Source organism: Notamacropus eugenii, chromosome 1 (assembly GCF_028372415.1).
Source record: "Notamacropus eugenii isolate mMacEug1 chromosome 1, mMacEug1.pri_v2, whole genome shotgun sequence".
NCBI lineage: Eukaryota > Metazoa > Chordata > Mammalia > Diprotodontia > Macropodidae > Notamacropus > Notamacropus eugenii.
Genome location: NC_092872.1, coordinates 23,334,891 through 23,362,360, shown reverse-complemented (window position 1 = coordinate 23,362,360; position 27,470 = coordinate 23,334,891). Strand labels below are relative to the sequence as shown.

Below are 27,470 nucleotides of genomic sequence, written 5' to 3'. Positions count from 1 at the left end.
TGCAAGGTTTATATGCCCTACTTTCAATTTGGATTTCCCATCTGCCTCCCATTTGCTAGCATTCCAGGGTTCACTAAATCCCACCTCACATGGGTCTACACAGACCTGAAAATTTGGTTAAAGAGGCAAACAGGCTAAGTGATATCTTAATTGACTAGGTGGTAAATACAATAAGATAAGAAAGTTGAAGTGTCAATTGAAATTATGACCCAGGATATCTGTGTTTTCTTTATCATTAGCATGCTATAATATATGTCCATAAAATATTAAGAAAAAGTCCCATTATTCCAGATAGTATCTTGGCTTAAGGGTCTCATCCTTAAAGGTCATAAATAGAAGAAAATGTTCTTAAATTAGCCCCATCTGGCCTTGTTGATATAGGAAGAGATATTCTCTGAGTTTACTAAGAACAAAGAAGCTGTTAGGTCCTGGCTTTTCTTTTGGTTGATTAGTTCAGGCTCTGACCCTTATTGAGGGTTCAAAAATGATATTAAATAATTATCACTGGTATTACAGATGTTACATATTTTTTGTGGAAACATAAGTTCAGTTCATCTCTTACATCAGTGCTCATGCCTGTCGATCTAAGAGCTAAGTCTATCAAAGCTGGTCATTGCAGAGTGTTGCTGTTATGGTGTACCCTGTTCTCCTGGTTCTGCTCACTTCACTCAGCATCAGTTCATGGAAGTTTTTCCAGGTTTTCTGAAGTCCACCTACACATTATTTCTTATGGAACAGTAGTATTTCAGTACATTCATATAACATGACTTATTTAGCCATTCCCCAGTTGATGGGTGTCCCCTCAATCTTCAATTCTTTGACACCCCAAAAAGGGCCAGTATAAATATTTTTGGACATGTGGGTCCCTTTCCCTTTGGATCTCTTTGGGATACAGATCCCGAAGTGATATTGCTGGGTCAAGGGACATGCACAGTTTTATAGCCCTTTGGGCATAGTTCCAAACTAGAGCAGTTTTATCTTGCAGTGAAGAAAATGATTCATTACATTAAACAGAGACTTAGAGACAGTTCTTCAGTTTTATTAGATTTTGTTAGTTTTTATTAGAAAAATATATAAATTACTAGGTAGTAATATTAAAAAAATTTCTACCATCTGGTTTCTTTGCTAACTGTAATCTAAGTGTATGTTCGACTTCCTGCCTCGTATTTGAATGTAGTGATACTTCTTATACAATATAATTATATAATATAATAAACATAATATAATTATATGATATAATATTTATTGCTGTTAAGCAATTCTGATAATTTCATCCAGATCATTATCTTATCAGTCTTAACAAGTATACAATTCATCTTAGATAACTACCATGTTAATAATAGAAGCAGGAATAACTAGAAGTATTATTTTAAGCTCTTATCTGAAACTCCATTGATAACTGAGGACTTGTATTTTATCTTTGAGGCAACAAGGGAGCTACTGAAGATTTTGAGCAGAGGAGTTGCATGGTCAGATTTGTGCTAGAGGAAGATTGTTTTTGAAGCTGTTTGGTAGGTAGATTCCCTAAGGAATCTAGAGGGAAAAGGAAGAAACCAAAGCAGAGAGACCCACCAGGAGAGTCCAAGTGAGAGATGATGGGGGCCTCACTTAGAATACTGGCTATGCAGTGGGACAGAGAAGACTGATTTGAAGGATGTTGTGGAAGTAGAATTGTCAGGATGTAGTAGCTGATGTATATGGGAAGTGAAGGAGAGGGCAGGGAAGGGAGCAAACATTTATTAACACCTACCTTGTGTCAGGCACTGTGTCAAATACTTTAGAGATAACTTGCTTGAAGTGAGCATAAGGATGTGTCATGGCTTTGTAATCCTAAATTAATAGGAAAAAGGGAAATTTGGAGGAGGTATGGGTTTAGTGGGTAAGTTAATAAATTGTTTAGACTTGTTAAGATTCAGATGTCAATGAGAATTCCAGATAGAAAAGTCTAGCAGGCAGTTACTGGGGGCTTCAGTAGAGAGATTAAGAGATAGATATGGGGGTCATCTTCATAGAAATGATTATTGAACATGTTGGAGATGATAACTCTAAGGCAGAGCTTATAGTGAGGAAAGGATCCGAGCATTGAGGCTGGAGGTTGGTAGAGACCTGGTACTTACTGGGCAGGAAATATAGGATGTTAAAGAAGAGGACACTGAGATAGAGAGCAGGAGGAGAAGCAGGAGAAAGTAGTGTCAGATATTGAGGAGACGAGAGTATCTAGGAAGAGGATGGGTAAGCCAAAGATGAAGAAAAGAGCTTTGGATTTATTTATTGGTAATCTTGGAGAGAGCAGTTTGAATAGAAGGGTGCAGCTGGATAACTCATAAAACCATGGCCATCACTTCTGTGCAGCATCCTTCTGCTTCTGCAGAATTATGGAAAAAGAGGCAGTGAATGTTTAGAATCACAGTTTTTAGTCTGTTAGTAGATGTTAATTTGACTGTGGAAACTCTAAATGTGAAATCCTTGTTCAGTTACTAGTAAGTGGGCACATTGCTGGGATAATTTGGTTATTCCTTTCCAGACTACACTCTGTATACTTTCTTGCCCCCCTCCCATTCAGCTTCCTTTTATGTGTTATCTTTCCCTTTTAGAGTATAAGTTCCTTGAAGGCAGGAAACCATGGACTGCAGAACTAATAAGTATTTACAGAAAGACACCATGAAAATAATTGCAGTTTACTGACCAACATTGGTTGTAGAGAATTAAGTGATAGATAAATTCTATGAATAGACACTATGAATCAAATCAAAATATATGCTGATCCTTGAAGACTTAAGTGTAAAGGTAGGAAAAAGGAGTTGATATGGAAAAATATGTAGGACAGCATGATACAGGAGAAAAAAATGAGAGAGGCTAAGGACTTTTAGATTATACAACGGCACCTCGATACATGAATACTTTCAATTAAAAAAAAAGTCAGGTAGGTGATCAACGTAGCAAGTCTCAAATAATGTCACAAAATATGACATTGACTATATTTCAACAGATAGAACAAGACTTACTATTGAGATGGGAGTTATCCCTGAGTTGGCAGTCTGTGCAGTCAGAGCTAAGATAAAGATTTATAATAAACAAAAATAAAGAATAAGAATGAGAAAAAGATATGGCATACAACTGAGAAGTTTTAACCCTGAGTTATTTAAACATAACTATTAAAAGTGGAAAATGGACATCAGTAATGAAATGATATCAACACAGATGGTAATAATTTCATTCAGAGTTAAGCTAATATAAATCTATATAAATAAATATATATTTTATGTATAACATATTATGTGTAATATAAATATAAATTACCTTACAACAAGAGGCTAAAGGAGCCCAGTCAACACCTTATTTTATTTACTTGCTAAATTGAGAGATAGAATGTAAACTTATCCGTAAATTCTTGTGATGGACAGTTATAGGCAGCATTATGTCATAAAGCAGAGAAAAAAGTAGAATAAAACCAGTTTAAAAAAAGTCTGGTAAGATACCCTACTAGTAACTAGTGAACAAAATCATGTGAATTACAATGAAAATAGAAAGAGGATTGTGAATGGAAGAAAGAAAGATTGCAGAAACCATTTCAGCATAAACACACACACACACTACACACATATACACACCCACCCACACACCACACATACACACACGCTCACACATACATACCACACGCATACATACACACACACACCATACATACACACCACACCCACACATACCCACGCCCCGACACACACACCACACCCACACCCACACCCACACCCACACCCACCCACACACACACACACACACACACACACACACATACACCACACACATCCTATCAGGAATAGTTGAACTGCAGTGCTTGGATCATAGCACCACTCTTCCTCAGGTTAGAGGAGGTAAAAATGTCACTAAAGTGAACAAAGATATGAAAAACAGCTGGATTGTATCAAGTGTACAAAGGATGTCAATGCTAGAGGAGATACAGTTGTGAACGCATGGAGAAATTGATATACAACATACCTAAGACACCAAAGATACCAAAATCATGGAAAAAAATCTTGAGCTAGGTGACACAGTGGATAGAGCACCTGGGCTGGAATCAGGAAGAGCCAAGTTCAAATCCAGCCTTAGACACTTACTAACCATGTGATCCTGGGCAAGCCACATAATTTTTGTTTTCAGTTTATTCTTCTGTCAAGTGGGGATAATTATAGCACCTCCCTCCCAGAGCTGTTGTGAGGACAAATGAGATAATAAACGTCAAAGTGCTTAGCACAGTGCCTGGCGTATGCTGAGAGATCGTCACTAACTGTCAGTCGGTACGTCTGCATGCCCAGCTATAACAAAATTTTTATGAAGGTCATTTATGCTCATGTCTAAGACATCCTTTATGTGTTTGCAAGAGATACTCAACAGTTATGGTCACATCGCTCCCATCTCTTAGTTGCCCGAAAGATGTAGAGAATATAAAATCCTATTAGGCTTATTGTTTGTACATTGCAAAATAAAAAACAAAAATAAAAGCCCAAATGAAACCTATCACATAGAACAAAATGCTGCCTTCTATGTCCTTTTATAACATTGTGTCTTCCATCTGTGTGTCAACACTATACAGGATTCCTTGGAACAGGTCTGCACAACCTGCATCCTGCGGGCTGCCTATGGCCCATGGGCCGCTTGCGGAAGTCCAAAGGATTTGCTCTGTATACAAAGGATGTTTTAGAATCCTTTGGTAGGCTGCAGGTTGTGCAGATCTGCCTTAGAAGATGTAATAAGAAATAAGAATTTTCAGTAACTCTGATAATAAACAATCCAGGCACAAAAGGAGGTGCATGCCTGCCACACAAGTATTTACCATTGTCATGGAGGAGATCCAGTACAGTAGTTTAGGTTGGAGATCCTGTGAATGGTGAGGTCTTCTAAATCCTATTTTTTGCAGGTAATATTGTCTTGATTGCATCAAACTTCAAGACATTGGAAGCGCTTTTTAATCATTCAAAAGAATTTGGCCTGTATATCCACACAGGAAAGAAGTAGGGGATAAAGAGTATCTGTTGCTCAGATTTAACATTCATTTGAATGGATACCCTACAGGATTTGTTGAACAGTATGTATACTTGTGATAGACAATAAGAGCATCAGCGAGCTGGGCCTAGAGTTGAAAAAGAGAGTGGGATGAATTGTTTTTGATTCATTTCAGAGCTTTTTGGTGACCTCAGACTTCCCATAACAGCCAAGGCCTATCTTTTCAATACAAATACTGGTTTTTCTCTGTAGAAGGGAAAGGCTTCTTGTAGGGCAGAATAGCAAAGTTTTCCAAACTGCGGTACTCCCCTTAAAAGGAAACGTGAAACAATGACCATTTTGAAAAATACTTTTAACTCCAGGTAAATACATCCAGTTGCGAAAATTAAAACATAGTTCAAATCAAAGTCAATAGAAGTAAGAACTAAGTTTGGTAAATTCTTGCAGCCAGGTACAGTGAAATTTGAGTCAAGAATGTTATATTTCTCAAAATCATTAATTTTAGTAAGTAGAATATATATAATAAAATGATTTCTTCTCTTGTTGCCTGCCCCTTGCCCAAGGCAACATTGAAACATTTTATGATATTTTATTGCTTAATTTTTTAAAGTCAGTTAATATCTCTTTGTGATAAGTATATAACTTATTGAAGAGAAAGCCTATTGCAGTGGTTGAAACTAGTATAGAGAAGGACTATAGGGAAATATTAGCTAAAAAAACAGGCACAGAAACTAAAAGGACCACGTCTATAAATGATCATTTGCTACATTGTTCATTGGATTCGTAAGTGATGTTACTGATGGAGACAGAAGGACCATTGTTAGCTCAGTACAAATGCTTTAGCTCCAGTTAGCATGGAATCTAATAATTTGAAATGACATCTTGAAAATGTCTATGCACAATACAGGATGTTTTTCTAGAGAAAATTGGGTTCTTTTACTTAGCAAAAAGCAGACTTGTTCAAAAGCCATTTTGTAGACATCACAAGGATTGCTTCATCACATAATGTTGCTTACGGAATTGCTAAGCATAAAAAGCCTCATTTGATAGAAGAAATTCTGGTGCTCCCTGCAGCTATTGACATGGTTAAAATGACTCTTGGCATTAGTTTGACTTGTATTTAATGCAGTGGGAATGAGAATTCAGGACAGTCACTTAACTTGTCATTGCTTAAGTGGATAAAGCCAATGATGTATTTGAACTTCTTATTGGGGGCGTGGGGTTTGTTACCCTGTGAACCTATTGATGGCATTGCCACATCCGGAGAAATTTCTAGCATAGTTGACAGATTTTAGAATTTACGTGAATTACACTTCTGTACTGTAGTAGTTACAAAGTTATTATTACTAGTTAGTAAGCTCTACTAGCTTAATTGATGTCAGGATGAAATACAGGTCTACCAACAAGCATGGCAATTAGACATGCTTTGTAATTACTTTTTTGGGGGTAAATAGAAGTAAAGAGCTATATGTAGTTTTTCAAGTTATTACAAAAGTAAGCCACCAAATTCCGTTAATAGAATATGATGTTGCCTTACTCGGGCTTGTGTGATCCTGGGCACATTAATCACTTAGCCTTTCTGAGCCATAGTTTCCTCATTTATAAAATCTGAGGGTTGGATTTGATGTCATCTTTAAGATTTCCTCTGGCTCTAAGTCTATGGTGCTACAGCCTATTTGATCTAAAAGGAGAAATTGCCATTTTTCATGGTGATCCTTATAAAGAGGAAAAAATTCAGTCATATTTTCCTTGTGAAGCTTGTACATTCATTGGATATTTTTGAAAAAACTGAACACTAAATCAGTGACTCTCAGATTCATTCTCTGATCCAGGAACATAAAGGTATTAGATTTAGAGATATATTAAAGCTATGGTTAATACATTTACAAAATTATTTGTGACTCCAAATGACTGTCCCGGATGTGAAATGGAAGAAAGTGAAGAGCTGTATATTAATCCCTTGACCAGTCTTCAGAAAGCATTTTAAAGATCTAGATATTTGTTAATTTTAATCAGTTAAGAAACCATTTGTTGTAGGCACACTTGGCTGCATTTAGTGGTTCATAGACTCATAGTCGTATGTTGAAACAAGCATTTAAACTTGAAAGTCTTACGGGCTAGCTGTTTGTGAATAATGAGTTTTCTGGTTTATCATGTAATTTGTTATAAAATCTAACAGAGCACTGTTTCTAGCTTCAGATCCTAGCTCTGATACTTGTTACTTGTGTGACCTTGGGCTAGTAACCTCCCTGGGTATCAGTTTCCTGATCTATAGAATGAAAAGGTAGGACTGAATGGCCTATAACATTCCTTACAGCTTTAAATCTATGATCCTCACATTTTATTGATATGAAACTTGGTGAGCTGCTATAGCTGTTATAAAGACCAAAGTTTTAGTGGCTAAAAGATGATTAGAAGTAGCATTGCCTCCAATGATACTGCATTTTTGAGAAACTACCAAACCTAAGCCTACTTATCACATAAATAATATTATAATTATGGTTATTATTTTTATGGTCCAGATATGAAGTCTGTAAGGGATGTTATCAGTACATATCTGTATGTTACATTTCTCTTCTCGTATATTTAGCTCTAAATTTTATTTTGACAGAATGTGAGCTAAGAAAATTGAGTAGATTGTTTTGTGAAAAGTGGGGATAGACATACAATAATTTTATGTCTAAAAAAGGTGGAGTGCTAAATAAGATTTGGAAACCACTGTGACAAGAGATACATATGAACTGATCTTTGATGGAAGTTAGGAATTCTTAGGAGAGGGAGATAAGGGAGGATGGCTTTCTGGGTATGGAGGTTAACTTATATAAAGATGTGGAGGAAGGAGATGGAGGTCTATGTTATGAGAAATATCAAGTAGACTGTTTTGGCTTCTGTGAAGAGAGTGTAAAGGCAATTAGATGGAGGAACTTTGGAATTTTGGAAAAAATAGACTGGAGTCAGTTTATAAAGGACTTTAGGTGCCAGCTTGAGTAACAGGGTACAATGGAAGGTTCTTTAGCAGTAGATTAGGTCTGTGGTCTGACGTGTTTTAGGAAGATTATTTTGGCAATCCCTGGGGGATGGATTGGAGAGGGGAGAGATTACATATTATATGATGGCGAAACGTCTTCTTTGCCCAGTTATTAATTATGAGTCTTGAAAGATACAGATTGTTTTTTGTTTAGGTCTAGACCTGTGGTTTCATTGGTGGTCCTTCCCTAGAAGGAAATTCTCTGTACTAATACATGAAAGCAACTGTTTTGCAGCTTAAAGTTTTAAAGTTTCTGAGGCACTGACAGAGGTTATATTGACATTTTATTATAGTTTGGTTATACTAATTATATTTAACATGTCTGTATTTTTAAAAATAAAGAATTATCCAAGACCACTCTTTTGATTTTTTATTTCAGGAGCTACTGCAGTGGCATGGCAGAATCCTTTAGCAAGCTGGTTTAGTGCTATGATGCACTGCTTTGGAGGGGGAATTTTGTCTGCTTTTCTGCTTGGAGAGCCTCCAGTAAAATTCCTTGAAAATAACACTAATGTCTTATTGGCATCTTCAATCTGGTAAGCAGCAATGATAGTACAGAGTATGGTGCATTCATAAAAATGTTTTCGAATTGCTCTTGGATCAAAAGCATCTCAAATTTGCAAAATCCTACAGAATCGTAAAAATTACAAAGAAGAGTTCCACTAGTTACTTTATGGAGTGATCTTTGTCAGTCTATGTTCATGTAATTTTCACGTGGAAACACTTTACAAATTTATTCCAATGGATATGTTAAAAGCACATTAAGATACATTAAAATTAACACCTATTTTATTGAGCATTGTCATTGATTCTATACTTGAATATTTAAATAATCACATTAGCTGTCTCATTACTGAAGGTAAAGATACTCCATATAATATTGTCCTGACTAGTACAACTTAATAATGTATCCATTAAGAAATTATAGTCCAAATTTGATATAAAATCATAAAACCTTGCAATAATATTGTTTGTCTGATTGTTTATGTATGACATTGTTTGGTCCTACCACATTCAAATTCAATTAATGGTGACAGGCAGTGCATACCTGTATTTATTTATTTAAAAATTGTTTTAGAATTTATTTATTTTTAGTTTTCAACATTTATTTCCACAAGATTTTGAGTTCCAAATTTCACCCTATCTCTCCCCTTCCCTCACCCCAAAGCACCGTGCATTCTGATTACCCCTTCCCCCAATCTGCCCTCCCTTCTATTACACCCCTCCCTTCCCTTAGTCCCATCTTCTCTCTTTTTTTGTAGGGCAAGAAAAGTTTCTATACCCCATTACCTGTATTTCTTATTTCCCAGTTGTATGCAAAGACAATTCTCAACATTCATTCCTAAAACTTTGAGTTCCAACTTCTCTCCCTTCCTCCCTCCCCACCTATCCCCACTGAGAAGGCAGGCAATTTGATATAGGCTTTATATGTGTAGTTTTGCAAAAGACTTCCTTAATAGTCATGTTGTAAAAGACTAACTATATTCCCCTCCATCCTATCCTGCCCCCCATTTATTCTGTTCTCTCTTTTGAACTTGTCCCTCCCCAAAAGTGTTTATTTCTAATTACTCCCTCCTCCCATTTGCTCTCCCCCATCATCCCCATCATCCCCCACCACATATCCTCTTCTCCCCTACTTTCCTGTAGTGTGAGATAGATTTTCATACCAAATTGAGTGTGCATGTTATACCCTCCTTAAGCCAAATGTGATGAGAGTAAGTTTCACATTTTCCCTCTCATCTCCCCCCTTTTCCCCTCCATTGAAAAAGCTTTGTCTTGCCTCTTTTTTTAGAGATAATTTGCCCCATTCCATTTCTCCCTTTCTCCTCCCTACATAATCTTCTCTCACCCCTTAATTTTAGTTTTTAGATGTCATGCCTTCATATTCAACTCACCTTGGGCCGTGTGTGTGTGTGTGTGTGTGTGTGTGTGTGTGTGTGTGTGTGTGTGTATAATCCCAACCATACTGAGAAAAGTTTCAAGAGTTGCAAATACAATCTTTCCATGTAGGCATGTAAACAGTTCAACTTTAGTAAGTCTCTTATGATTTCTCTTTACTGTTTAGCTTTTCACACTTCTCTTGATTCTTGTGTTTGAAAGTCAGATTTTCTATTCAGCTCTGGTCTTTTCATCAAAAATGCTTGAAAGTCCTCTATTTCATTGAATGACCATTTCTTCCCCTGAAGTATTATACTCAGTTTTGCTGGGTAGGTGATTCTTGGTTTTAATCCTAGTTCCTTTGACTTCTGGAATATATTCCAAGCCCTTCTATCCCTTAATGTGGAAGCTGCTAAATCTTGTGTTATCCTGATTGTATTTTCACAATACTCGAATTGTTTCTTTCTGGCTGCTTGCAATGTTTTCTCCTTGATATGGTAACTCTGGAATTTGTCTACAATATTCCTAGGAGATTTTCTTTTCAAATCTCTTTCAGGAGGTGATCAGTGGATTCTTTCAATATTTATTTTATCCTCTGGTTCTAGAATCTCAGGGCAGTTTTCCTTGATAATTTCATGAAAGATGATGTCTAGGCTCTTTTTTTTTTGATCATGGCTTTCAGGTAGTGCCATAATTTTTAAATTGTCTCTCCTGGATCTATTTTCCAGGTCAGTTCTTTTTCCAATGAGATATTTCACATTGTCTTCTATTTTTTCATTTTTTTGGTTTTGTTTTGTAATCTCTTGTTTTCTCATAAAGTTGTTAGCTTCTCTCTGCTGCATTCTAATTTTTAAAGAACTGTTTTCTTCAGTGAGCTTTTGGACTTCCTTTTCCATTTGGCTAATTCTGCTTTTTAAAGCATTCTTCTCATTGGCTTTTTGGACCTCTTTTGCCATTTGAGTTAGTCTATTTTTAAAGGTGTTATTTTCTTCAGCATTTATTTTGGGTCTCCTTTAGCAAGCTGTTGACTCAGTTTTCATGATTTTCTTGCATCTCTCTCATTTCTCTTCCCAGTTTTTCCTCCATCTCTCTTACTTGATTTTCAACATCCTTTTTGAATTCTTCCCATGACCTGAGACCATTTCATATTTATTTTGGAGGTTTTGGATGCAGAGGCCTTGACTTTTATGTCTTCTTCTGATGGTAAACATTGTTCTTCCTCATCCAAAAAGATGGAAGAAAATGGCTGTTCACCAAGAAAGTAACCTTCCATAGTCTTCTTTTTCCCCCTTTTTTGGACATTTTCCCAGCCAGTTACTTAACTTTTGAATCCTTTGTCAAGAAGTGGGTATACTCCAGGGACCTGTAAGTTCTCAGTTCCTCCAAAGTGACACAAGTGACATAATCAAAGGAGAGGACTTTACTCCTCTCCTGACCTGTGCTGTGGTCTGGGAGCAACCACAGGCTTTTCTGCCTAGGATCTGCAAGTAGGATTCCTTCTCCAGAGCCTCTACCAGCTCCACCAGCCAGTGCTTCTCCTCACCCCAGGACTGCCATTCAGGGCTGGGACCCATATCAGCAGTTCAATTCCCCTAGTGTCTTTAGCCTGAGGGCTCCAAAAATGGATGCTGCTGTGTAGTGGCTACTGCCTCCCTGGGGCCAGACCATGTTCCCTTCTCACCCAGGTGAAAGTGCTTTCTCACTGACCTTTGAAGCTGTCTTTGGCATTTTTGGGGTGAGAAGTCTGGGTGATTCCACTACCGGAAGCCTGCTCTGGTCCTGTCTGAGCCATGCCACGTGACCAAGGCTGGGCTGCACTCTGTGGGTCGTGCTGCTCCCTGAGCCCGGTGTGATAGATCTTTCTTATTGGCCTTCCAGGCTGTCTTGCGCTAGAAATCTCTTTCACTGTCTTTTTGTGACTTCTGTGGCTCAAGAATTTGTTTAGAGTCATTTTTAACAGGTATTTTATGGGCTATTGGGGGAGAACTTCTACAGGTCCATCCTTCTACTCTGCCATCTTGGCTCCAGCCCCCTATACCTGTATTTATTAATAAAACTTCTTAACAGAAAGAGCCAAGAGGAAATACTTTTTCAGATATGTTCATGCAATATGAATACCAAGCCCTGAGTGGTACTAATTATTTACTTAAGTAGAATTGCTTAGCCTTTAGTTATGATGTACTTCAGTGCTTCAGTGGATTTTGAATCTCACTGATATCTGTATACCTTTCAGTTTTTCGGGTAGTAGCCCATTTACTCTCTCTCATTCTATGCTATTTTTTGTTCATATTTTCCCCTAACGGCCCCACAGAAATGATACCTAGTATGAAGAAGGATTTTTCTAGGCTTTTAAACATTTTTTGGTTGTGAAAAGAATGCTTAAGATATCCATTATTTGTCACTAACTCTCATTGCACGATCAAACCACCTCTTCTAATCACACTTTTATATAATTTTGCATCATTTCTTGCATAAAGTCATTAGCACCATGCTGCTGCATGCTCATACCTACCATGCAACCCTCTTCATTGCTCTTTTCGTCACTGGCCATTTTGATTTTTTGGGGCTTGGAGTGTTCATCATAATTCATAGCCACAGAGCATTACCAAGAGAATATTTTTGCTAATATGCTGGAGTTTTGTGTAAAGTAGAAGCTTGGTACTATAAAAAGGTTTGCATAATCTCCCATATTCATTCTACCCCTCTTAAAAATGTCATTTGCTTTTACATCACAATCATTCCCAGAGATGTCTTCTCCCTCCACTTTTCTACCTGTGAGCTATCCCTTGTAACAAAGATTTAAAAAGAAAAGGAGCTTGTTCAACAAAATTAACCAGCTTATTAACTGTGCCTGTCAGCATATGTTAAATCCTATAGCCATAGTCTCCCACCTATGCCATTAAGAAAGAGAGGGAGGGAAATACATTTTCTCAACTCTTCCATGGGGCCAAATTTAAATATTTTATAGTATTGTTTCTTCTTTTGGGTTCTTTCTACTGTTGTATTTATTACGTATTTTGTTTTTCTTTTTTTTGTTTGCTGTACTCTGCATCAGTTTAAGTCCTTTCAAATTTTTCTGAAATCTTCATATTTGCAATTTTTTAAAAATTACGTTTTTATGATGAACTTAATCATCAACAAACTTGGCACATAGTAGGTACCCAATCACTGTTTATTGAATAATAGATACTAAACATTTATTAAGTGCCTACTATATGCCATCAACAAACATTTCTGTACATAAAGAACAAAAAGGAGGTTTATACGTGGAACCTTGAACTTCGGTTACATAGTTTATTTTTTTGAACTTATATTAAATTTAACATGATGGTAAAAAATTGCCCTGTTTATATATGTATTCTCTTCTGAATTTTTTGTTTTTTCCATTTATTTTTAATGTTTTTTTGGCCCTCTTTTCTTTCCTTTTGACCTTTATCTCTACCTAGTAAAACCCCCCTCCCCCAAAACCCATTTCCCCTCAGTGGAAGTCTTTCGTATAACAATTAAGTATAATCAAGCAAAACAATGCATTGACCATGTCTAAAAATGTATGTTTCATTTTGTACCTTTTGTTTATTACCACTTGCCACAGTGGGGTGGCATGCATGATTCATTATTAGTCTTCTGAAGTCGTGATTACTTTGATAAGAGTACTGTAGTTTTTCAAAATTGTTTTTCATTACATTTTTGTGGTCCTATTGTAAATTTTTTTGATTCTGTTAATTTCCTTTTGCATTAGTTTGTACATGTTTTCCAAGTTTCTTTGAATTTATCCTCCTTGTAGTTTCTTAGGGCATAATAATAATAATTGATCATAATCATATACCATGATTAATTTGTTCAGCCATTCCTCACTTGACAAGCATCTATTTTGTTCTAATTCTTTGCTACCACAAAATATGCTATTATTGATGTTTTTGTATATGTTGGGGTATATGTCAGGGAGTGGCATCTTGGAATCCAAGAGTATGCATATTTTAGAAGCATAATTCCAGATTGCTTTCCAGAATGGTTGGACCAGTTCATAACTCCACCAACATTTGTATTGGTGTGCCTGTCTTCCTTTTGTTCCTTCTAATATTGACCATTTTCATTTTTTTGTCTTTTTTACCATTTAGCGTGGAATGAGGTAAAACTTAAATTGATTTATTTGTCTTTTACTTACAGTTAATGATTTGGAGCAATCCTTCATAGAAATGATTGTTGATATATTTTAATTCTTTCAAAAATTTCATTTCTTTTGAGCACTTATCTATTGGGGAATGGCTCTTGGCCTTATATTTAATGCTTATTCCCTACATGTCTTGGATATCAGAACCTTTCTGGAGGTGTTGAATGCAAAATTTTTTTTCTAAATCGACTATTTCTCTTTTGAACCTTTTTGTATTGATTTTGCTCTTGTAAAGTCTTTTTAATTTTGTGAGATGAAAGTTATCTGATTCTGTTTTGTGTGATCTTCCATATCCCTTATTTAGGTGTAAGAATTCTGCCCCTGTTCATAATTGAAAGGTACCTGGTCTCATTTTCTTTAATTTTTTAATTAGCTTGATCTTTTATATTTAGATCATTTACATTCAGGTCACTTGGATCTTATTATGATATATGGTGTAAGATATTGGTCTAAAGCTAAATTTCTGCCATACTGCTTACCAACTTTCCAAGTAGTTTTTGTCAAATAGAGAATCCTTCCCCTTGTGGTGTATTTTGGGTATATGGAAAACTAGGTTACTGATCATAGAATCATAGATTTTGAGTGAAATGAGACTTCAGAAACCATCTAGTACAACTTCTTGATTCTTTAGATGAGGAAACTCTGGTCCATAAAGTGTGTCTTGCTCAAAATGTAATAGGTAAATAAACGTCCAAGAGAGGACTGAATTCATGTCTCCTGACTCCAGAATCAGTGTTCTTTCCACTGTACTGCTACTACCACCCTAAATCAATGAATATTCACGAAGTGCTTACTATCTGCCAGGTAGTATGATAAACACTGAGTATACAAAAAGAGGCAAAAGACAGTTCCTGCCCTCAAGGAGCTTATAATGTAATGGAGAGACGATATGCAAACAATTGTATACAATGTAAGCTATATACAGGATCAATAGAAAATAATCAACAGAAGGCAGGTAGTCTAATTAAGAGACATGAAAAAGTAGAAGAAAGGATTTAAAGGAAGCGAGGGAGGTCAGTAAATGGAGCTGAAGAGGGAAAGTGTTTTTAGGTGCAAGGGGCAGTCAATGAAAATGTTCAGAGTCAAGAGGTAGAATTTTGTTCATGGAACAGCCAGGAGGCCAATGTCATTGGATTGAAGCCTATGTGTCTGGGAGTAAGGTGTAGACTGGAACCATAGTTGAGTGTGATTTTTTTTTTCTGATTCTTGCTTTTATCTAGTTGGTTCCACTAATCTATTTTTCTATTTTTTAACTAGTGCTTAATAATTATGATGATTACTGCTTTATAAAATAATTTGAGGTCCAGAAGCGCTATTCTCCCTTGATTCCTTATTTTAAAAAATGATTTCCTTTAATAATCTATAGACCTTGTTTTTCCTTCAAATGAATCTTATTATTATTATTTTCCTTCATAAAGTAACCCCTTGGTAATTCAATTAGTTTAACATTAAATTTCTACATTAATTTAGATAGCAGCATCCTTTGTGTTATATTGTCCCAGCCCAACTAGGAATAATGACATTTCATTTAAGTCATTCTTTAAATAGTATTTTGTAATCGTCCCTATATAAATCTTGTGTATTTTGTGGATTGACTCTCAGGTATCGGAGAAGCTTCTTTTTTTTCCAAATTTACTTATTTTTGCTTACTTACTTTTGGATCTGATGTTGTCAGTCTCCATCCTTCTTGACTATCTGGCCGAAGCTTTTGATATTGTGGTCTACTCTCTTTTCCTGGATACTGGGTTTTCATAACCTCCATCTCTTCCATTTATGCTGTTTCTCACTCATGGCATTTGCCCCATCTTCTCCAGCTTGTCTGATCTCTCAGTCTTCTTTGCTAGACTATCATTCTTATCTGACCCCCGCTATGGTATACCCCAAATGTCTGACCTGGGTGCTCTTTACTTTTTTTTTTTTTGATACACTATTTCTTTGGTTAACTCAATTGTCGTCTTTATGTAGATGACTTCCAGAGCTGATCAGGCCCACATCTATTGCCTGTTGGATATTGAATAGGCAGTAGTCCCATAAACATTTCAAATTAAGCATATGTAAAACAGAACTCATTCATGATCTTTCCCAAAACTTTGCCCCTCTTGCCAGCTTCCCTTTTCTCTGTGCAGCGTGCTACCACTTACTCTAATCATCTGGGTTCCTAACCTTAAAATCATTCTTAATCTTTATCTTCTCCTCATCCCTCAAACCAAGTTTGAGAAATCTTGTCGATTTAACCACATTTCTCACATAAATCACCTTCTTTCCGCTCCCTTCCCCCTTCCAAACCTCCCACCACTTCAGTCCCTGTGACTTCTCATGTAGATATTACCGTCACCTCCTAAATGGTTTCCCTGCCTCAGATTTCTTCCCCCTCCAGTTCATCCTCCATAGAGCTGACAAAATGTCCTGACATTCTTAGAGCTCAAGTCCTACCATGGCTCTTCCTTTGCCTTGTTACAGCGCCCTAGACACTACTGAGCTTTCCTAGGACTGTTATCACCTTGCTATTATGCCACCTTGTGTGTTAGGCCTTACTAATCAGTCAGTAAACATTTATTAATGCTTACCATATACCAGGCACTGTACTATGCACTGGGGGTACAGAAAAAGGCAAACGATATTCTCTGCCCTTGAGGAACTCAAATTATAATGGGGGTGATCACATCTCCTGTACTTCTGTACCTTTCAGACCCCTGAGCATTGTCATCCGCCTTGTTGCTGAACACTGAGGATGACTGGGCCTTCCCATGCACCCTGGAGCTCTCTTCTATATGTGTTGTCATCTCTACTTAAAGTTTAAAGTTCATGAGAGCAGAGACTGCCTCACTTTCCTTTTGTATCACTTGATATCCCCATTCCTTCTTTATTAGTACAGTAGCTGTTTTTTGTTGAGTTGTTTTAGTCATGTCTGGCACTCCATGACCCCATGTAGGGTTTTCTTGGCAAAGATACTGGAGTGGTTTTACTGTTTTCTTCTCCAGCTCATTTTACACACAAGGACCAGAGGCACACAGTGCTTCAGTGACTTATGCAGGTCACACAGCTCGTGTCTGAGACTGAATGTGCACTCAAGTCCTCCTAACTCCATCTCTCCACTGGGCTGCAGTGGTTGTTGGCCCATGGAAAATACTAACTGACCATTCATTCATTCGTGAACCTCCAGAAGCTCAGTGTTATCGGCAGGAGCAAATTTGGATTTTTCTGTTTGTTTTTAAAGCCTATTAAAACCTGACTTGAGCCTTCCTTCCCTTACGTTGTTATGCGTTAATTGTCTTCATTCATTCCATGGCCCAGTCAAATTCTCCTTATTGCACAGCACTGTTTCCTTTCCTCATGCCTGTGCACAGGCCTTTTCACTGTGCTCATTCCTTTCTTTAAAATTCCCCTTGAGTGCCAATTTCTGTGTGAAGACAAGCAAAGGCTAGGCAGTAATAAAGATCAAAAAGGAAGAGAAGAGGCTCAATAAAACATTAAAAATAAGTGGAAAAAATGGAGAGTTCAGAAGAGAACACATATAAACAGGGCAGTTCTCTTACCATCATGTTAAATTTAATATATGTTTAAAAAACAAACTATGCAACTGAAGTTCAAAGTTCCATGTATAAGCCTCCTTTTTGTTCTTTATATACGGAAATATTTGTTGATGGCATATAGTAGGCACTTAATAAATAAGACATTTCCCCTTCTCCCTGTAGCGTACCTTGTATTTATTTTGTTTATAGATTGTATGGGAGGCAGCTTGTTGTCACTGACCTGGAAGTCAGGAAGACCTGGGTTCAAGTTCTGCCTCTGCTATATATACTGGTTGTTTGACACCATGAACTTGAACCTTTCAGTTTCCCCCCTCCCCTTTTCTTTTTTTAAAAATTAAATTAAATTTATTTAGTTAGATTTCAGGTTCTAAAATGTCTCCCTCTCTCCTTCCTGACCACACACTAGAGAACACCACCATTTGACATATCCATCCATCCATCCATCCATCTATCCATCCATCCATCCATCCATCCATCCATCCATCCATCTATCTATCTATCTATCTATCTATCTATCTATCTATCTATCTATCTATCTATCCATCCATCCATCCATCCATCCATCCATCCATCCATCCATCTATCTATCTATCTATCATCTATCTATCTACCTATCTACACTATGCATACTTGTATTTATCAGTTCTTTCTCCGAAGATGGATGGCATCTTCCATCATAGTTTATTTATTGTAGTTTATTTGAATATTTATAATTATCATTTATAAGGATGATTTATAGTTATCCTTTGAGCAATATTGTTGTTACTGTTTCATATTCTGTTGGTTCTCATTTCACTCATCATAATTATGTGCAAGTCATTTTGTGTTTTTTAAAATCAACCTGCTCATCATTTCATACAGCATTGTGGTTTTCTGTGACAGTCATATGTCACAGCTTGTTTAGCCATTCCCCAATTTTGATCATCCCCTGAATTTCCAGTTATTTGCCACCATGAAGAGAGCTACTATAAATATTTTGGAAGAAATAGGTTTTTTTTTCCTTTTTCCACTTTGGGAAACAGACCTAATGTAGTGGTATTTCTGGGTCAAAGGGTACACACAGTTAGATAATTCTTTGGGTGTAATTCCAGACTACTCTCCCAAATAGCTGGATCAGTTCACAGTTCTACCAACAGTGTGTTAGTATTCCAGTTTTTCCACATCCTCTCCAACATCTGTCATTTTCCTTCTCTATCATTTTAGCCAATCTGGTAGACATGAGATGATATCTCAAAGTTGTTTTAATTTGCATTTCTTTAATCAATAATTATCTAGAGTTTTTTTAGATGACTATATGTACCTTTAATTTCTTTCTCCATAAACTACCTGTTCATATCCTTTGACTGTTTGTCAGTTGGGGAATGATGAATATTCTTATAAATTTGACAGTTTTCTGTATGTTTGAGATATGTGAACTTTTTCTGAGAAATTGTCTATAAACTCTTTTCCTAATCTTGGTTACATTGATTTTATTTGTACAAAACCTTTTAAATTTAATGTAACCAGAATTATCCATTTTATATCTTACAATGCTTCATCTCTTGTTTATTCATAAATTCTTCTCCAGTCTATAAGTCTGATAAGTATTAAGTTCCGTCTTCTTCTACTTTACTTATGATACCTCTAGAAACAAGACCATGTGTCCATTTTGACCTTTTCTTGGTAAATGGTGTGAGATGTTGCTCTACACTTAGTTTCTGCTTTTACCAAATAGTGAAATCCTATCTCAAATCTTAAATCTTTGTACTAGTTAAATACAAACTTACTATAATAAATTACTACTTATATATTTTACGTCCACTCTGTTCCGCTGATCCACCTTTCTGTTTCTTAGCCAGTAGCAGATAGTTTTGATAATTACCACCTTAGAATATAGTTTAAGATTTGGTATTGCTATGCCTGCTTCTGTAACATTTTTTTTCATTAATTTCTTGGATTTTCTTGACCTTTTGTTTTTACAAATGAATTTTCTTATAATTTTTTTCTAGCTAAATTTTTTTAATTATTTAGTTGGGATGGCACTGAATAAGTAGATGAGCTTAGCTAGAATTGCATTTTTATCATATTGACTCTGCTCACCCATGAACAGTTATAAACGGATCAAATTATAATGTATAAATTTCTATTATAAATGTATATGCTATTTTTTCTTTTCCCAGTTCTAGCACTACTAGCCTCCCACCTACTTCTACTCTTCATTGTAAAAGTTCTTCAATTCAAGCCTTGTTTATATGAGATTGTTGTTACATTTTATTACATTATTACATTTTACCTCTCTCCACTCAATTGTATTTTTTAGAATTATCCCATCATACTCAACTAAACTCCTAGCTTTCTATCTATGTGTGCTTTTTCAAACTACCCAAGTAATGATAACACTCTTAAGAGTTAAAGATAACGTTTTTCCATATAAGAAGTAAACAATTTGACCTTACTAAATCCTTTATAATTGACCTTACATGTTTACTTTCTTATATTTCTCCTGATTCTTGCAAAACTAATTTTCTGTTCAGTTCTGTTCTTTTCCTCAAGAATTAAGTCCTTTAATTCATTAACATTCATTTTTTTTCATTGAAGGATTATACTTAGTTTTGCTGGGCAAGCTGTTCTTGATTACAAACTCAGATTCTTTGCTCTTTGGAATATCATATTCCATGGCCTTGTGTTATTCGGACTGTAGCTCCATGGTATTTAAATTATTTCTTTCTATTTACTTATCATATTTTCTTCTTGACCAGGGACCTTCAAAACTTAGCTATGGTATCTGTGAATTTTCATCTTGGGAATCTCTTTTAGGAGGTTATTGGTAGATTTTTTTCAATTCCTATTTTACCTTTCAGTTCTAAAATATCTGGGCAATTTTCCTTACTAATTCTTGAAATATAGTGTTTAAACTCTTTTTTTTAATCCTAACTTGCAGGTAAACCATCAATTCTTATTCTCTCTTTGATCTGTTTTTTAGGTCAGTTGTTTTTATAATGATATGTTTCACATTCTCTATTTTTTCATTCTTTTGATCTTGATTTTATTATTTTTTGGTGTCTTATGATGTCAATAACTTCCTCTTACCCAATTCTAATTTTTAAGAAGTTATTTTCTTCCATAATTTTTTGAATCTCCAATTGGTTGACTTTCTTTCATAGTTTTCATGATTTTCTTGCATTACCCATATTTTTTCCTCAGTCACTCTTACTTGATTTTAAAGTCTTTTTTAAGTTCCTAGAAGAACTCATTCTGAGCTTGTGACTGTTTTACGTATTTCTTTGAATCTTTAGAAGTAACTGTTTTGACTTCATTGTATTCTTCTAAGTTTGAACCATTATCTTTTCTTTCACCATAGTGGATATCTATGGTAGAATTCTTTCACTATTGCTTACTCATTTTAATTTTTTTAGCAACCTATTTCTTGGTTGTGGATTTTATGTTGGAACTGGGCTCTACTCCCAAGATGTGGGGGATAATGTCTCAGCCTATAGGTTTTTCATGCTGTTGTTTTCTGAGCTCTGTTTAGCAGCCTTTGACCTCTTGGTGCTTCAGATGTTATGTAATCCAAGAGCAGGTGTGATCACTGCTCTTCTTGCTCATGTCTTGATATATATGAGTAACATCAGGTACTCTTTTCTACCCTTGAGCTGTGACCTGGGCTCCCAGTAATGCTGTCACCTCAAATGCTCGTTTCCTTTGGTCTAGTCACTGCAAGCTTCAGCTTACCCCTCTGCCCTGGAACTGAAACCAAGGTCTCTGTTCCCTTGCAAGTGACCAAAGGCAGCAGGGCCTCCACCCCTCAGCAACCACACTCACCAGCATGTGCTTGCTCCTCCTCATCCACAGCCAGAGCCTGGGACAGTGGTACCTCCACCAACACAGCTGTCCTCAGGACTTGTTGAGGTGTCTGCCCTTCAGTCAGTCCAGACTGGCACCAGGAGGTCAGAGTTTTTCCTAATGTCCTCCCAACATGCCTTAATGATGAACAAGTACTTTACCCAGACTTTTAATTATTTTTGCCACTATAAAGTTCACTTTGAGGAATTATTTTAAAAACTGTATGGAGGAATTTGGAAAAACCAGGTAATGCCCTGCCTTATTCTGCCATCTTCCCAGAATCCTCCAGCCTTGCAGTTTTTGAGATTATTCTTCAAGACTTTAAGTTGCAGAGGAGTTGCTGACTTGCATAGGTGGAGGGAGCGTACTCATTGGGAGTTTCCTAAGCAATAAAATCACAGATCTGGACCAAAAATATACCTTGGAATATCATGTAGTCATAGATCTTGAGCTGAAAGAGATCTCACTGAACATCTATTTCAACCCTGTCATTAGAATGATGAGGAAATGGAATCAAATTTAAGTGACTTGTCCACATGAATAGAGCTAGTTGTTTCGTATGTGCTTTTTCGTCCAATATATTGGGAGCTCCTTGAGGGCAGAGACTTTTTATTTTTGTCTTTTTATTTCTATCACTTTGCAGAGTTCCTGTACTACACAATATCTTGCTGATTTATTTTTTTTATTTATTTTGTGTCCTTGCTGCATTATAGAAACCGTTAACTCTCTCAATTTCTTTATTGATCCTCAGGCATTTTCTAAGTAAACCATCATGACCTTTTCGTAGAAGGATAATTTTGTGTTTTCCTTAACATTGTTTATGTCTTTAATTTATTTCTGTTGTCTTATTGCTCTTGCTAGTATCTCTAGAATTATGTAAAATAATAATCTTTGGGTAAAATAATGTATCTTTGCTTTATACCTCTTCATTGAGAATGCTTGTGTATTTTCAATTCTAATGCTATATTTTTGGTTTGAGAGTTTTTTTTTAACATTTAACCTGTCTATACTTATGTTTTATAGATCTTTTTTTTCTAAGCATGAGTTAGAATTATACCTTGTTTTCTGTATCTGGTTGATAGAGTCATGTGATTTGAATGATGTGTGATTTTAATGTAACTATTTTAATTGTGTTCCTCTTCTTGAAGAGTCTTTGCATTCCTATTACAAATCCAGATTTGGTCATAGTGAATAACTTTTTGGTTATATTAATGTAGTCTTTTTGCTGGAGTTTTACTGAATTTTTATGAATAATATTCATTAGTGATGATGGTCTATGGAAGAGATTCCCAAACTTATTTGACCCCCTTGTAAAAATAGTTACTCAGTGACCCCCCTGGAAATCTTTAACATTTTAATGGTTTTTTTTAAATTTGCATAATTTAAAAAAATATAAGTTTTTTTAAAAATGACATCTTAAATTTAATAATTTATTATAAATTTGTGGGGTTTTTCCTGTATTGACATTTTAATGACACAATATTGTGTCATGTAATTGTATTGTGTTGTAAACAAATCATTTCACGCACATATTCCTGCCAGTGCTTGCTAGCCTTCTCAACAGGAAATGATACACTATGCTGCCAACACTTGCTTGTTAAGACCTGTTAGCAGACATGACCACTGATCAGTTATAACTTGCATTTTATGTGTTTATTTGGAAAATAATGTCATTATGACTATAACTCTGTTACACAACAGATGAAATACATATGAATGTTTCTTAAATTTTTATTCTCTTCTTTCCTTATTCTTCCACTTATTTTTATTCAATACCCCTCCCCCCTCCAGTTGCACCTGAGGCTACTACTACCCCTTGGATCGTTCTAACGGCCTTCAGGGGGCAGTCTCACCCATTTTGGGTACCTCTGGATGGTCTTCTTTTACTGTTAACTTTACTATTTTGGGTCAGTGGAGTATCTCTTATAAAAGGAGTTTGCTAACCTGTTCTTTGAGAATAATTTGTGTAACATAAATATTAATTACCTTTTACATGTGTGATAGAATTGGTAATTCCTTCATGGTTTCTCCAGTTTCATTTTCTATGCTTGGATTTAAGATATCTATTTCATCTTCTGTTTATTTGGGGATTTTATTTTGTAGATAATCCTCTATTTCCTTTAAATTCTTTTTCTTAGCACCTAATTATGCAAAATAATTTCTATTAATCATTTTTTGCGATTTCATTTTGTTTTTTATTTTGGTAATTTGATTATCTGTTTTCTTTTAAAAGTTAGGTTTGCTAAAGTTTGTTTGTTAGTCTTTTTAGAAAATCAACTTTTAGTCTTGTTTACCATTTTTTTAGTTTTTTTTTCTGTTTTATCTGCTTTTGCTTAACTTTCCAAGATTTCCTATTTGGATTTTTTAAAGTTAATTTTCTAGTTTTTAAAAACTCATACTCAGTTCATTAATGCTATCTTTTAAATTTTGTTAATATGTTTTTGAGAGCTAATTTTTCCTCCAAGAACAGTTTTAGCTGCATCCCATAAATTGTAGCATATGGTCTTCTTTTCATTCCCTTCTACTAGTTGTTGTTTCTATGATTTTTTTCTATGCAGCTCTGATCTCTTCATCAGGAATACTTGGAAGTCTTCTATTTCATCAAACATCAATTTTTTCCTCCTGTAGGATTAAATTCAGTTTCACTGGTAAGTTATTCTTGACTGTAAGTCTATATCTTTTGCCTTCTGAAATATTGTATTCTAAACTCTCCATTTCACAATAGTAGTGGCTTCTAAGTTGTATGGGATCCTAGTTGGTTCTTTGATACTTGGATTTTTTCTGACTGCTTGTAGTATTTTTTCTTTTACCTGGAAACTTTGGATTTTGGCTTTACTGGTTCTAAAAGAACTGGGCAGTTTTATTTTGAGATTTCTTGAGATAGAATATCTAGGCTCTTTTTTTGGTTCTGGCCTCTATGTAATACAATGATTCTTAAGATTTTTCTCCTTGGTCTGTTTTCCAGGCCTGTTGTTTTTGCTGTTCAATACTTTACATTTTATTTTTTCAGTCTTTTGATTTTATTTCCATATTTTTTGTTGTCTCATGAAGTCACCGGCTTCTGTTTGGCCCATTCTAATTTGCAGGGACTTTGTTGCTTAGGCATATTTTTGCAGCACTTGTGCCAAGTGTTTAATTCCCTTCCTAATTTTTCTTCTGTAGCTCTCATTTCTTTTTGATCCTTTTTTCCCTCTAGCACTCTCATTTCAGTGATAAAAACATTTAAAATTCTTTTTAAAAAACTCTTGATCCTTCTTTCCCAAGAATTCTAGTGGAATTTTTGTCCAAGTTGTGTTTTCTTTCAAACTTTCCTAGCCCGTATTTTGGAGTCATCCTCTTTTTCTGGATTTGTGTTGCATCATCCCTAACTTCATAATAGCCATCTGCTCATTCTTCTGTCCTTCCTCCTGACTTCAGGTTCGCTTCTTGAGGGAAGGTCTTGGCCGGGTCTGTTGCTGCTTTCTTAGTGTTTTGAGTGTTGTGTTATTCCAAAATCTTAGAGACAGCTCAGATTGGGGATTTGTAAACTTCCAGTATTCCCAAAGTGGGCTGATGCAGGGCCTGCTGTTACCTGCTCTGGTCTGAGCACTGCAAGTTCCTGACCGGGGTTTGCTGCTGCCCTGAGCCCTTATCAGCTAGCTGGAAACCTCTCGTGCTGCAGACTTCTCTTTGGTCTGAGATTCCTGCCCTTGTTCCTCTTCAGGCTGCAGACTGGGCTAGAAGCTGGAAGGGAAACCTTGCGCTACCTCTGGGTCCGAATCACACCACTGATGAACTTGCTTCTTGCTCAGTACACAGCTTAGATGTGGCCACAGACTGCCGCCCCAGAGTGCATTTTCCTTCCTCAGTTCATTAGCTGGCACCTTTTCCCACACACTGTACATGATACTTTCCTTCACGAAGCCTCTTTGTTCTCCATTTCTTCCTAAGACCATATACCATACTTTGGACCTGTATGATGTATTTATAATGCTCGCTTTTGTTTTATTGATATGTGTATATTTCCAGGTATGTGCCATAAGAACAAATGTGCCGCCTTGTTTGTGTGTGTATATTCCCTCAACGCCTAGCACATTGCTCTGAAACCTCACAATAATATATTAAATAACACTTCTGCCACTCATTTCTTTTATTTCTAAAGTGATGGTAAGATTCTTTAGAGGTGGCATAGTCCTATGGGAAGTGTGCTCAACGTGGAATCGGAGGACCTGGGTTTAAATCCTGGGATTTCCACTTGCTAGCCATGTGACCTTGGGCAGATAACTGAATATCTCTGTTCAGTTATCTCTGCATAGTTAGGGGATGGAATAGATTCTTTTTTTGTAGACTTATGATCCTATGAACCTTTCAGTTCTAAAGTACTGTAATTATGTTAATATTTTAACTGAATGCATATGCTGAAGAAGAATGTTCTTTTTCTGATTTATATACATTTTAAAATGTTTGTTGCTATTTTCTGTTTGTATATAACCTTACTTTTCAAATCTATCCCTTTCCCTTCTCTACTCAGTGACCTATCAGAGAGAGAGAGAAAGAGAGAGAGAGAGAGAGAGAGAGAGAGAGAGAGAGAGAGAGAGGGAGAGAGAGAGAGAGAGAGAGAGAGAGAGAGACAGAGAGAGAATGTAATTCAAAGTAATTCAGATATCAAAGGAGCCTGATAATTCCACCCCTATTGTTACTTCCCAAACTCTGCAAAGCAGGAAGGAAGAGGTAGCTTAAGTTCTTCATTTCTTATTTGGTGCCAAGCTTTCTTATTATAATTAAAAAGGAGTCAGGGTTTTATCCTTAATTGTTAATGTTTTTTCCATTTACACAAATTGTAATTGTGTATGTTGATTCATAATTTTTCTAAAGCAGGTTGGAGGGAGTATTAGATCACACATCTTTATTGTTTTAATTTTTAAACTATATAAATGAAAATTATGATAATTTTGATCCCATTTTTTATTTTCATTTACATGATTGTTGTCCATTGTGTATATTGATTTTAGTCATTCTATATACTGCTGTATAATGTATGTTTCCGATAAAATTTGTCACTGGGATAAGATTAGAGACATTGGGAGCTGGGATCTTAATTTTTTTTTATAGTGTGGCAAAATTTTCCCTATCTTTGTATCAACTTGGGAAATTTCTGTTATATGTAGTAGCAGACCTTGTGGACCCTCTTTCTCAGGATACTTGTCTTTATAGCAGTTCACAGATACAGTGTTGTTGAATGATGTGAGATAGAGATAATCTCTATCTCCAAAAAACTTTCCTGAGCAAAATTAAATTGAAATTAGTATTTAAAACGAAACATTTTATGTCATAATTTTTTATAGCTCCATAGATTTTGTTTTATAAAGTTTAGACATTACATTTATTTTTAGGTATGTTTAGGTTGTAGAGCGGTCACATACCTCTTTAGATCATCCTTGGTGTGTCAAACAGTCAGCACTCAATAACTGTGGCTCATTGATGACAATATGACCATATGCTCTCTTGGTTTTTATTCTTAGTACATCATGGCTTGTGCTTCATTTAATTCTAGCTTGTGAACAGTGATGTGGGACTTTGGGCTGGTGGACTGTGCCCTCCACATGGCCAGACTGAGAAAGATCTGTCTGTAGTGCTAACAATCACATGGTTGAAGTTTGTGGACGAGCACCATCTACTGGTAATGAGTAACAATAAGTTACGATACCTGATGTTTGGAAGAGCATATAGAGTTCTGAGAAATATTATGAATATTTCGCTGTTGGACATAGTAACTGTTTTACTTATTAGTTTATTTGCCAGTTAGTGAGTCGTTCATGTATCACACCATTTCTCTCTCTCAACTGTCACACTTGTTCTATTTAATATGATTAAGACTGCGTGGTGAGCCTGGCATTTTACTATTGCCTCATAATAAAGAATGGGAATATTTAAAGAAACTCTGACTGTCATTGCTACTGTTATTATTGATGGTAATAACTGGGTGACGTTCACATTATTTATTAGTCTATAATTATTGTTACTGATAACTCGCCTGAGTCGGGTTTTTGTGTTGAAC

The 27,470-nt window shown here is 35.9% G+C and overlaps 1 protein-coding gene across 1 annotated transcript in view; it reads left to right on the top strand.

Annotated features, from left to right (window-relative positions):
- TMEM38B (transmembrane protein 38B) overlaps nucleotides 1-27,470 on the top strand; it is a 67,874-nt gene that overhangs the window by 13,206 nt on the left and 27,198 nt on the right. Inside the window, exon 2 of the mRNA XM_072655330.1 lies at nucleotides 8,409-8,565. Within this exon, the coding sequence (XP_072511431.1) occupies nucleotides 8,409-8,565 (157 nt within the window). The remainder of the gene's footprint in view (nucleotides 1-8,408; nucleotides 8,566-27,470) is intronic.